Source organism: Zea mays, chromosome 7 (assembly GCF_902167145.1).
Source record: "Zea mays cultivar B73 chromosome 7, Zm-B73-REFERENCE-NAM-5.0, whole genome shotgun sequence".
Lineage (NCBI taxonomy): Eukaryota > Viridiplantae > Streptophyta > Magnoliopsida > Poales > Poaceae > Zea > Zea mays.
In genome coordinates this window covers 175,838,719-175,851,010 of record NC_050102.1, presented here as the reverse complement: position 1 = coordinate 175,851,010, position 12,292 = coordinate 175,838,719, and the positions used below count along the sequence as shown (strand labels likewise).

At 47.2% G+C, this 12,292-nt stretch overlaps 1 protein-coding gene across 5 annotated transcripts; it reads left to right on the top strand.

The window, feature by feature from the left end:
* Positions 1-9,077: 9,077 nt before the first annotated feature.
* LOC100276089 (uncharacterized) lies at positions 9,078-12,064 on the top strand. 5 transcript variants are annotated; one of them, NM_001404101.1, is made up of 7 exons: positions 9,078-9,402; positions 9,521-9,594; positions 9,884-10,027; positions 10,144-10,178; positions 10,264-10,396; positions 11,132-11,395; positions 11,507-12,059. In NM_001404101.1, the coding sequence occupies exons 5-7, from the start codon at positions 10,295-10,297 to the stop codon at positions 11,777-11,779; spliced, it is 639 nt and encodes a 212-aa protein (NP_001391030.1). In that variant the 5' UTR covers positions 9,078-9,402; positions 9,521-9,594; positions 9,884-10,027; positions 10,144-10,178; positions 10,264-10,294; the 3' UTR covers positions 11,780-12,059. The 5 variants fall into 5 exon arrangements, 4 of the variants coding, with proteins under 4 accessions (NP_001391030.1, NP_001143437.2, XP_008651188.1 ...); XM_008652966.4 differs by lacking the exon at positions 10,144-10,178 and having other exon boundaries at positions 9,112-9,402; positions 11,507-12,060; NM_001149965.2 differs by lacking the exons at positions 9,884-10,027; positions 10,144-10,178 and having other exon boundaries at positions 11,507-12,064.
* Positions 12,065-12,292: the final 228 nt, after the last annotated feature.

Here is a 12,292-nt window from a genome sequence, read left to right as displayed (position 1 = left end):
CTCATTTTCTAAGTTGTGCTCGGCAATTTTAGCATCTAGTTTAGCTATATGATCATTTTGTTGCCTAATTAAAATCATGTGATCATGAATAGCATCAATATCAACATTTCTACACCTAGTACAAATAGTGACATGTTCAATGGTAGATGTAGATGGTTTGCAAGAATTAAGTTCAACAATCTTAGCACGAAGTATATCATTCTTATCTCTAAGATCGGCAATTGTAACTTTGCAAACATCAAAATCTTTGGCCTTAGCAATCAAATTTTCATTCTCTAATCTAAGGCTAGCAAGAGAAATGTTCAATTCTTCAATCCTAGCAAGCAAATCATCATTATTGTCTCTAGGAGTGGGAATTGAAACATTACAAACATGAGAATCAACCTTAGCATTTAAACTAGCATTTTCATGTCTAAGGTTATCAATCATCTCACGACAAGTGCTTAGCTCACTAGATAATTTTTCACATTTCTCAATCTCAAGAGCATAAGCCTTTTTAACCTTAACATGTTTCTTGTTTTCTTTAATTAGACAATCCTCTTGAGAATCCAAAAGATCATCCTTTTCATGAATGGCACTGACTAATTCATTTAATTTTTCCTTTTGAGCTATGTTAAGGTTGGCAAAAAGGGAACGCAAACTATCTTCCTCATCACTATTATTATCACTAGAAGATTCATATTTAGTGGAGGAGTTAGATTTAACCTTTTTCTTTTTGCCGTCCTTTGCCATGAGGCACTTGTGGCCGACGTTGGGGAAGAGGAGTCCCTTGGTGACGGCGATGTTGGCGGCGTCCTCGTCATCGGAGGAGTCGCTTGAGCTATCGTCGGAATCCCATTCCCGACAAACATGGGCATCGCCACCCTTCTTCTTGTAGTACTTCTTCTTCTCCTTTCGCCTTCCCTTCTTGTCGTCACCTCGGTCACTGTCACTAGATATAGGACATTTAGCAATAAAATGACCGGGCTTACCACACTTGTAGCAAACCTTCTTGGAGCGGGACTTGTAGTCCTTCCCCCTCCTTTGCTTGAGGATTTGGCGGAAGCTTTTGATGACGAGCGCCATTTCCTCGTTGTCGAGCTTGGAGGCGTCTATTGGTTGTCGACTTGGTGTAGCCTTCTCCTTCTTCTCCTCCGTTGCCTTGAATGCAACGGGTTGAGCTTCAGATGTGGTGGCATCATCAAGCTCGTTGATCTTCCTCGAGCCTTCGATCATGCACTCAAAACTTACAAAATTCCCGATAACTTCCTCGGGGGTCATTTTAGTATATATAGGATTACCACGGATTAATTGAACTTGAGTAGGGTTAAGGAAAATAAGAGATCTTAGAATAACCTTAACCATCTCGTGGTCATCCCATTTTACGCTCCCGAGGTTGCGCACTTGATTCACCAAGGTCTTGAGCCGGTTGTACATGTGTTGTGGCTCCTCCCCTTTGCGAAGCCGGAACCGACCGAGCTCCACCTCGATCGTTTCCCGCTTGGTGATCTTGGTGAGCTCGTCTCCTTCGTGCGCGGTTTTGAGCACATCCCAAATCTCCTTGGCGCTCTTCAACCCTTGTACTTTGTTGTACTCCTCTCTACTTAGAGAGGCGAGGAGTATTGTTGTTGCTTGAGAGTTGAAGTGCTCGATTTGGGCCACCTCATCCTCATCATAGTTTTCATCCCCTACGGATGGTACCTGCGCGCCAAACTCAACAACATCCCATATGCTTTTGTGGAGCGAGGTTAGATGAAATCGCATTAAATCGCTCCACCTAGCGTAATCTTCACCATCAAAAGTTGGTGGTTTGCCTAATGGGACGGAAAGTAAAGGAGTATGTTTGGAAATGCGAGGGTAGCGTAGGGGGATCTTACTATACTTCTTGCGCTCTTGGCGCTTAGAAGTGACGGAGGGCGCGTCGGAGTCGGAGGTTGATGTTGATGAAGTGTCGGTCTCGTAGTAGACCACCTTCCTCATCCTTTTGTGCATGTCCCCTCTCCGATGCGGCTTGTGAGAAGAAGATTTTTCCTTCTTCTCTTTGTGGTGAGAAGAGGAAGACTTTTTCTCCTTCCGTTTGGAGGAGTCCTTCTTCTTCTCCTTTCTCTTGGTGCGGGACTCTTCCGATGAAGTGCTCCCGTGGCTTGTAGTGGGCTTTTCGCCGGTCTCCATCTCCTTCTTGGCGTGATCTCCCGACATCACTTCGAGCGGTTAGGCTCTAATGAAGAACCGGGCTTTGATACCAATTGATAGTCGCCTAGAGGGGGGGTGAATAGGGCGAAACTGAAATTTACAAATATAAACACAACTACAAGACGGGTTAGCGTTAGAAATATAAACGAGTCCGCGAGAGAGGGCGCAAAACAAATCGCGAGCAAATAATGAAGTGTGACACACGGATTTGTTTCACCGAGGTTCGGTTCTCTCAAACCTACTCCCCGTTGAGGAGGCCACAAAGGCCGGGTCTCTTTCAACCCTTCCCTCTCTCAAACGGTCCCTCGGACCGAGTGAGCTTCTCTTCTCAAATCAAAGCCGGGAACAAAACTTCCCCGCAAGGGCCACCACACAATTGGTGCCTCTTGCCTTGATTACAATGGAGTTTTGATCACAAGAACAAGTGAGAAAGAAAAGAAGCAATCCAAGCACAAGAGCTCAAATGAACACGGCAAATCACTCTCACTAGTCGCTAGGGCTTTGTGTGGAATTGGAGAGGATTTGATCTCTTTGGTGTGTCTAGAATTGAATGCTAGAGCTCTTGTAATAGTTGGGAAGTGGAAAACTTGGATGCAATGAATGGTGGGGTGGTTGGGGTATTTATAGCCCCAACCACCAAATGTGGCCGTTGGGAACCTGTCTGTTCGATGGCGCACCGGACAGTCCGGTGCACACCGGACAGTCCGGTGCCCCCTGCCACGTCATCACTGCCGTTGGATTCTGACCGTTGGAGCTTCTGACTTGTGGGCCCGCCTGGGTGTCCGGTGCACACCGGACAGGTACTGTTTGATGTCCGGTGCACCGGTATGGGCGTGCCTGACGTCTGCGCGCGCTGCGCGCGCATTAAATCCACCGCAGGGAGCCGTTGGCGCCGCAGGGAGCCGTTGCTCCGCTGGCACACCGGACAGTCCGGTGCACACCGGACAGTCCGGTGAATTTTAGCGGAGCGGCTGCCGCGCGAACCCGAGGCTGGCGAGTTCCGGAGACCGCGCTTCCTAGGAGCACCGGACATGTCCGGTGCACACCGGACAGTCCGGTGAATTATAGCGCGCCGGCTTCCGAGAATTCCCGAGGGCGAAGAGTTTGAGTTGGTGTCCTCTGGGCGCACCGGACACTGTCCGGTGCACACCGGACAGTCCGGTGCCTCCAGCCAGAGGTGCCCTCGGTTGCCTCATTGCTCCTTTGTTGAATCCAACACTTGGTCTTTTTATTGACTGAATGTGAACCTTTACACCTGTATACTCTATACACTGGGGCAAACTAGTTAGTCCGATTATTTGTGTTGGGCAATTCAACCACCAAAATTATTTGGGAACTAGGTGTAAGCCTAATTCCCTTTCACTCTTGCTAATGGCCCTCGAGGCGGGTTAACGATGATCCCAGCGCGTAGGCGGTCTGCCTGGGCGCGAGCCCCCAACGCCGCGACCCATCAGCGAGGATGATTCCTAGAGCCGGCGAAGCTCCCCCGCGTGGAGGTGTGATCCCGGCGCGAAGGCTTGGTCCCTGTGCTAGCGGATGGCTGCGAGAGCGAGGGCGTGAGCTCCCTGCAATGGAGCTGCGATGCATCAGTGAGGGCACGAGGTCCCTGGAGCCACGACCCATCGGCTCGAACTGGCTCCCTGGAGTCATATTCCTCACCTTGAGCCTGTGTCGATGCATTTTCTTCTACTTTATCCTCTTTAACTCGTTCTCCCCTAACCGTTCACAATGGCGGCTGCTGGATCTGAGGACGACGACAATCTGTCATCACCTAGACCACAGGTATTCCCTTCGTATGGAGCTTCAGTGCTACTGCCCATTCAATTTCGGTACCATCTCGGAACAGAAAACTGAATATTGTTTCCTGCATATTTTTGGGACTACGCAGATCCTTTGTATGGAGTTTCAAGTGCATGTTGGAGTGAAATTTGATGGTAGTGTAGATGGTTATTCTGGTGGAAGGGTTGGTTACATGAGATTTATGGAGCCACAAGGGGTCGATTGGTTTACAATGCAGGAAAATCTTGTGTATCATGGCTACGAAGGAAATGCCACCTTGTACTATTTAAAACCTAGCCATACGGCACCACAAGATCTTGTTTTGATGGATAGTGCAGAACATGTACAACAGTTGATGAAGGACCATGAGGGCCTTAAGGTGTGCAAATTGTTCATTTTGGGAACTGAAGAAGGAGATGGTGATGTATGGGAAGGTGAAGAAAGGGATGTATGGGAAGATGATGAAGAATATGTCGCATGGGAAACTGAAGAAGATGATGGAGATTTATATGTTATCAAGAATAGCAGTGATTTGAAACAAATTCAAAAGGATCATACAGGACAATTGATAAATGAAATTGATAAAAGGGTTTATTTGTCGGATGAGGTTAATGAAGGTGTTCACAGTCCCGTAAATTTTGATGGTGAGGGTATATATGTACATCGATCTCTCGGGGTAGATTATGTGAGGTTTGACAATTCAACCATGAGACACCCAATTATGGATGTTGGAACAGTTTTTACCGATGTGAAGCAATTTAGAGCAGCACTAAAGAATTTGATCATTTGTGAGGGTAGAGAAGTTATGAGACCTAAGAATGATCCTATGCAAGTTTCAGCAAAGTGCAAAATTGTAGACTGTGCTTGGTATATATATGCCTCTAGACTTCCAGATGGTCGTTCCTTCAAGATCAAGAAGTATGTAAAGGAACACACTTGTGGGAAAAGTCACACGGTGAAGCAAATGGATGCTAAATGGATTGGCACAGAGTATGAGCATTTTTTCAGAAGTGAGAAAGATTGGCGAGTTAAGTCCCTTAGGGACACCGTCCTTAGGGACACACAAGTGGGGATATCACTTACCAAAGCCTATAGAGCGAAGAGATACGCAGTGCAGAAGATTGGTGGTGAGTACCATGAACAATACAGGAGGATACAAGATTATGCTCACACAGTGTTATCTGCTAATCCTGGAAGTTGCATAGTGATAAAATGTTTTGTGGATCCAACACAAGCAATAAATCCTAGATTCGAGAGGATGTATGTGTCCTTTGATGCTCAAGTAAAAGGATTCCTAGCTGGTTGTAGACCTTTCTTTGGGTTAGATGGCACCCATGTCAAACTACCAAATGGAGGACAAATTCTAACAGCACAAGGAAGAGATGCAAACAACAATCTTTTTCCTATAGCATTCGCTTTGGTAGGGTCTGAAAATGCTAATTCGTGGACATGGTTTTTGGAGTTGCTGGTGCAGTCCATTGGGCAAGGAGAGCATTGTGGTGGCTGGACTATTATGAGTGATAGACAAAAGGTATTGTTGTTGTGTACTTCACTCTACTTTTTCATTTGGTTTGCTTTATGTGTGATTCTTGCTTTGCTTTATGCAGGGTCTAAAAGATGGTGTTAGGGCCATTTTCCCACATGCAGAGCATAGATATTGTTTGAGGCACTTGTATGCTAACTTTTCAAAGGCTGGGTTCAAGGGTCCCCGACTAAAAGAGCTAATGGATAGGGCTGCCTATGCGTACAAGGAGTTTGATTTCAAACAAGCTATGGATGATATTAAGAAAGAAAACACTAGAGCATGGAAATGGTTGTTTGACATTGATAGTAAGCATTGGTCAAGGCATAGGTTCAGCCCCCATGCTAAAACTGACTTGGTCGTTAATAACATTAGCGAGTCATACAATTCTTGGATTTTGGAGGCAAGAGAAGAACCTGTGTGCACGATGGTGGAGCACATTAGGACTAAGTTGATGGAGTCTATTAATATTAAAAGAGATGGTGCAAAGAAGGACACATGGTTCATAGCTCCAAATTATCAGAAAAAGCTTGAGTTTGAGAAGAAAAATGCTTCATATTGCAGGGCCATCTGTGCTGGGCATGGGATATGGCAAGTCACAAGTGGAGACAGTCAATATGTTGTTGATCTCAACAATCACAAATGTGGATGCTACAAGTGGGATGTTACTGGAGTGCCATGCTCACATGCAGTGGTTGCTATTCATGAGTTCAAACACAAGCCAGAAAACTATATGTCATTATTCTTCACTAGGGAGAAATATGTAGCCACATATGAGGGTATGATTATGCCTGTGCCAGACAAGAGACAATGGTTAAGCACAGACTTGCCTGATGTGGATCCTCCATTTTATCATGCCCAGCCTGGAAGACCAAAGAAGAAGCGAGTGAGAGCGCAAGGAGAACCTCGTGTTGAGTCCAGAGCCTCAAAAAGGGCTGCAGTGAAATGCTCCAATTGCCACACTTATGGTCACAATGTTAAGGGATGTGGGGTGCCACTTAGGGCTGATTGGGAGCCTAGGAAGGGAGCTAAGTACACGAGGGTATGTGACTCACTATTTATTTTGCATTTTCCATGGAAAAGGTATCAACTCACATAGCTATATTTCTACATTTTAGGCCTCAATTGGTGTTCCTACTTCATCTCAACCAAACCCGTCAACATTTGAAGGTTCAAGCCAATACAATTTGGCTCCATTTGAAGGCCAAAACTACATGAACAATGATGAAGGCAATGGAGTCTGTCAGAACATCGAAGGAGGACCTAGAATTAGGCCACAAAAGTTGTTCTCAATAAGGAAAATGAATGATTAACTGTGATATGTGCCTTGTTAATGTAAACTGTGACTATTGTGCCTTGTTACTGCAAAATATGATTCTGAAACGATTTTTATTGGGTCACTACATTATGTGTTGGATGTGTTGGATGGAGCGCTTGGTTTTTTATTTGGTAATTGCATTCTGCAACGATTTTTATTAGCCCTGCTGTATGAGCTGGATAGGGCGCTTGGTTCCCGTGAGCTCATGCGGGTTGTTGGAGCGCCTACTTACAAGTTACAATGAGTTCTGCAGCATAGCTGGTTGCGTATGCACAAGCAGACTAGCCGCGTGCAGCATGCCCTTCACTCCTGTTCCATTTCCACCTGTTGTTGCGCCGTCTTGGCTTTTCAGCAGCCCTGGCATTTGACTGCTAGTGCTAGCTACTAGTTTCTTCACTCGCCTTACAAAGTTACAAGTGATCTCGGCAAAGTGTTACTGGTAGTTTAGTTTATGGAAAAGCTTGTTCTCTTGTTGTTGGATGATTGATGACAATTTGATAAGGCCGTACCTTCTGGCTTCAGATTTTCTTCATGGCATATTGTATGAGCTGGATGGAGCGCTCGGTTTTGGCTAAGCTAACCAAGCCAAGGAGCCAAGCCGATTAGTGTTTTAAGGATGGAGCCAAACGTGTTTGCTATAAGATTAGACCACCTAATTTGGAGGGAGGAGTTTGACAGAATAAAAGTTGTAAGTGGGTATTTGAAAACACCCCAAACTTGCAAGTGGGTTTATGCAGTTTTCCCTATTATATATATAGAGTAAATTATTAGAAAAAAATTAATAGCTCCGTTAAACATTTATGCTTTGTTCGTTAAACATTTATGCTTTGTTCGTTAAATTTTGATTAGCTGAAACGATTTCGGGTACAATACGACACAAACGAACAAGATCTTAATTTTTTTTTTCAAAAAAAACTTTGTAAATTCCTCTTTCTCGTGTGCCAAGTGGCAACCCCTCACCATTTGTGCAATGTTTATCGACGGTTCATCGGTCAACCCCCATAGCGTTTAGGCAGGGGCGTAGACAATGGGTGGTCCGGGTGGGCCACGGCATATCCTAAGCCGGCCCACCGGACCACCAGCACACCAAGATCCATATAAAAAATACTGATATATATTATATTTGCATTCTAATATATACATTTATAGACTTAAATGTTAAATCTACAGTGTTATATTTTGAACTATATACTAAATTGTTATATATTAAATTAAATTATTTATAAAAAAATTTAATGGCATACCTCACGGAAAAATTCTAGCTACGCCACTGCGTTTAGGAGCTTTCTTTGTGTCGAGATCAGCCCGATCGACGTGTCAACAGTTCATTTATGTAGCCACGTAAACACTATTTTATACTGTAGATTACAATATTCGACGTGAATGTATAAGCTGTTGGAAATAGCCTTGTATGTCCCAGATGTGACCACGATGCTCTGCCTGTTTTTGATCGGAGTTAGGAGACGACGAAGCGCTGTGTCGTATGGGTGGCTTCGAGTTGCATGGGATATGGCACTGGGGTTGGAGCTTGGAGTGGCTCACGCTGACCTACAGACACCAGTGATCTAACGAAGATTTGGTGCCTTTGTAGTGGACGAGATGCTCTCCATGGTAAAGAGACAGGGAGAGAGAACAAGAAGCTACGTCCTCCGACTCCCTCAGCGATCAGAATAAAGTTTCGTCCTGCCGGCACTTTCAAAACGTACGATGTTTTTAGACAAACCAAATCAGTCCAAATTGGAACAATGCACCTGTCCTAAACGGTCGAACGTTTTAAAACGGGAGAAATTATAATCGACCGTAGCACGTACCATTCCGTACTTGCATGGCGCGCACAAGAATACAAGGCCTAGAACATTCTTGACTTGTTGTCTGCGCGGAGCCTGGTCCTGCCGCGTGTCCCGTGGCTGACAAAACGAACAGGAGAGGAGGGAGGAGACAGAAACGGCGACCGTTACGGTCCCGCCCGTTCCGTGCGATCCGCCCGGAAGCGTTTCAAGATTTCAAATACTGACACGGCCGCAGCGGGCGTACGGCGTCGCGAACGCGATCGTTACGGCATGTCCCGTCCCGTCCCGTCAGGACGTCACGCGCGGTCAACCCCTCCGCCGCTGGTCCCGCCTGGCAGCGCCTCACGGAGGCCGTCCCGCCGACGCCCGGGCCCGCGTGTCATGGGCCGCGGAGGGTGGGTGGCGTCGCGGCCGGTGGGCCTTCAAAAGAGGGTGGGCCCCGTGAGCACCACACAGCGACCCCTCACCTTCCTTCCGTTCGACTCCACACACCACACTCCATTCCCATCCTCGCCTCGCCTTTTTAGAGAGAGAGAAACCACGGCTGCGCACAGCGAGTTAGATAGAGAGAGAGAGAGAGAGAGACCAAGACCAAGGCCAAGGAGCACCGCTCCCCGTACATCCCCAGCAGGAGAGGGAGAGAGACAGAGAAGGCTGTGCGAAGGGAAGAAGACCCGGCGGGAGAGAAGGGCGACATGGAGAGGCCGGCGCCCGTGAGGAAGTCCCACACGTCGACGGCGGACCTGCTGGTCTGGCCGGAAGGTGCGCCGCAGGAGTTGCCCGCCGGGTCCACGCCGCCATCCAACCGCCGGCCGCACCAGGTGAGCGGGCCTCCCGGTTCCCCACGGGGCGCCCCAGCTCTCCTCTGTCACTGTTAAGGGAGGGAGGAGGGAGGGGGTTCGTCTTGCCTCAAACTTTTCTGTTCTATGTTCGGTGCAGCCGTCGGAGGCGCTCAGGAAGGTGGTGTTCGGCGGGCAGGTGACGGAGGCGGAGGCCGAGAGCCTCAACAAGAGGTGAGCTTCCGGGCGTTTTGCCCCTGCCATGTTCTCTTGCCGGAGTGGTGGGATTTTTTGCTCTGTTTCTTGTTGTGTCGCCTGGCGACGAGCTTCTGGCCTTGGCCACTAGATCTCCAGAGATTTACGGCCCCAACACTGCGGAGGTGTTCTTTTTCTTTTTTTTTTTGCGCGCCGTTGTTGATCTATGCAGCTGCGGGTTGAGAACTTCGTTGGATTTGTTTGAGGTTTGCTGCGATATGCGCCCTAGAGTCTTTTAACTCGGTTCTTGAAGAGTTTCTTTTTTCAGTTCTGGTCTATAGGCTCCGGAAAAGGAATGGCTAGTAGTGTTACCGTAATGTGACTATGGTTTAGCCCTTCATGGAATTGCCATCTCACCAACTATGTTGGAGTACTGCAAACTGACCGTAGCCATCAAAATGCTCCCCGTAAGGTATGCTGACTAACGATGAGCTGTGAAACCAATAGTTCCATTTGAGATCACTTGCACTCTTTAAACGACAACGACTAATCTGGCTTTCGTGCACTATCGATGAACGTCGATCACAGCGCTCCTGGTCTGTGTATGTTTCGGCAAGTTCTGCGTATGTCGTAGTTTCATTGGTTATTTAGATTCCAGAGTACCACCCGAGTGGAAGGAGATGACAAGCTGTTCTTTTCCCCCTTCAGGAAACCATGCTCTGCTCCCAAGTGGAAGGAGATGACAGGAAGCGGTATATTTGCAGCTGGGGGCGAGGGTGAAGAAGATGAATCCGCCAATGTCTCTGCAACTTCCGTCCGGACGGCTCCAAAGAATTATCAGGTACTGCTTTGTGATATTTTAAAGGACCATGTATGTTGATTTCTACTCTGTTTTGTTTAGGTTGCACACTTGGCAACCTTTCTGTGTTGATATTAGGACTTAGGAGTACAGTTTTAATTTCAGATGCTGAATTAATTTGTTGCCACAAGATGGAGTACCTGATCTATTGATTTATGTTCTTGCTCTGCTATAAATTTTAAATGTTGTTGATATAAGCTGCTGGTTGCTGTGATTAAACTTGTTAGACCTAGCCCTATCTCTCCCTAAGGGTCAGAGGTTGTTGGCGTGAACCTTGTGGGAAGGGTTTGGGCAAGCATCATTGGTTTGTCTACACATTGGTTGGTGACCTTTCCTTGTGATAGAATTGGACATTTTGATTGGTAAGTTGAACTAAACTAGAAATATTCTAGAACTTTGATTAATAGACAAATGACACTTAGATACTCATTTAGTCTAGACAGATTCTGTTTCTTGATATGTCAAAAAAAAACAACAAACCTTCAAGAAAGTTTCATATTTTTTCCCCTGTATGAGTAGGTACTGGCACTTGATTTTTCTACAGACTGCTTAGCAACTCTAGTATTTTTGCAGCATACTCACTGTAGCATCAAGTTTCTATTCCATAATCAGCTTGATGTTTGGCTTCAAGAAAGAAAGCATTTTCTTGATGCTGGCTTGCGTAGCTGGAACACTACTGTTACACGGACTAATCCTGCTGCATTTTCACAAACACAGGCAATCAGTACTATAAGCCACATCTCATTTGCCGAGGAAGAAAGCATCTCTCCAAAGAAGCCAACTTCGATATCAGAGGTCGCAAAGCAGCGCGAGCTAAGCGGCACGCTTCTGAGCGAGGACGACAGCAAGATGAAGAGGCAGATATCGGACCTGAAATCCAAGGAGCTCAGCGGCCACGACATCTTTGCCCCTCCGGAGGATCCCAGGCCACGCAACTCGGAGAACGGCTCGACCTCGCAGACTCCGGGCAAAAATGCACACGTCCTGACCTCTGACTCTGAACTCACCCTCATCATAATTACATGAACCAAACCAACCCAGTTACAAAAAAGCTGCAGTGTTGCTTACTGTTGGTTGTCGTGCTCGCAACAGGTAAGCAACTTCAAGTTCGGCGAGGCCGACGAGGACAGCGCGGTGAAGACCGCGAAGAAGATCCCCACCAAGAAGTTCACCGACCTCGCGGGCAATATCTTCAAGGGCGACGACGAGGCACCCGGGACGGCGGAGAAGCACCACCTGAGCACGGCGAAGCTGAAGGAGATGACCGGCAGCGACATCTTCGCGGACGGGGAGGCCCCCTCCCGGGACTACCTGGGCGGAATCCGCAAGCCGCCCGGCGGGGAGAGCAGCATCGCGCTGGTTTAACAGCAGGGACAAACAACCAGATGGACATAGCAGCCCCTCCCCTACATCATTCGTTTCTTCCTCATCGCCGTCGCCGTCGCCATCTTAGGAGTGATCTTTTATTAGGGAGTTTTTTTTTTCGTTCATTGGAGGACTGATCGATTGGAACCCCTGGCTTGCTTTCCTGTTTCCCGTGACTTTCGTCAGGTTTTCGTTGGTAATCCCCTCCGATGGTGGTGTTGTGTGGGTATGACAACAACGATGGTTATCTCTAATTTAACATTGATTTGGCTTGGGCTTACCTGATGCAACAACAACCGCCAGTGGTGCGTTGTCTGATTTCCGTGACTGGATGTCTCAGCTGCTGCAGAGTGCAGAGGGCCGGGGGCGTGACGACGACCACGATGACGATCATCACCTCGCTAGCGCAAATGCTGCCTTTTTCCTAGTCCCTGATCTCTTTCAGTTGCATGAAGCGTCTCTGTTGATACTGGTAGGTCAGGAAAGATATGGTGATGGTCCCTTGATTGCTGC

Coding starts and splice junctions, on each gene's coding strand:
- LOC100276089 (NM_001149965.2), top strand. CDS start 9,277: ATGGAGAGGCCGGCGCCCGTGAGGAAGTCCCACACGTCGACGGCGGAC. Junction 9,595..10,263: donor GCCGAGAGCCTCAACAAGAG/GTGAGCTTCCGG, acceptor TTCCCCCTTCAG/GAAACCATGCTCTGCTCCCA. Junction 11,396..11,506: donor CTCCGGGCAAAAATGCACAC/GTCCTGACCTCT, acceptor TGCTCGCAACAG/GTAAGCAACTTCAAGTTCGG.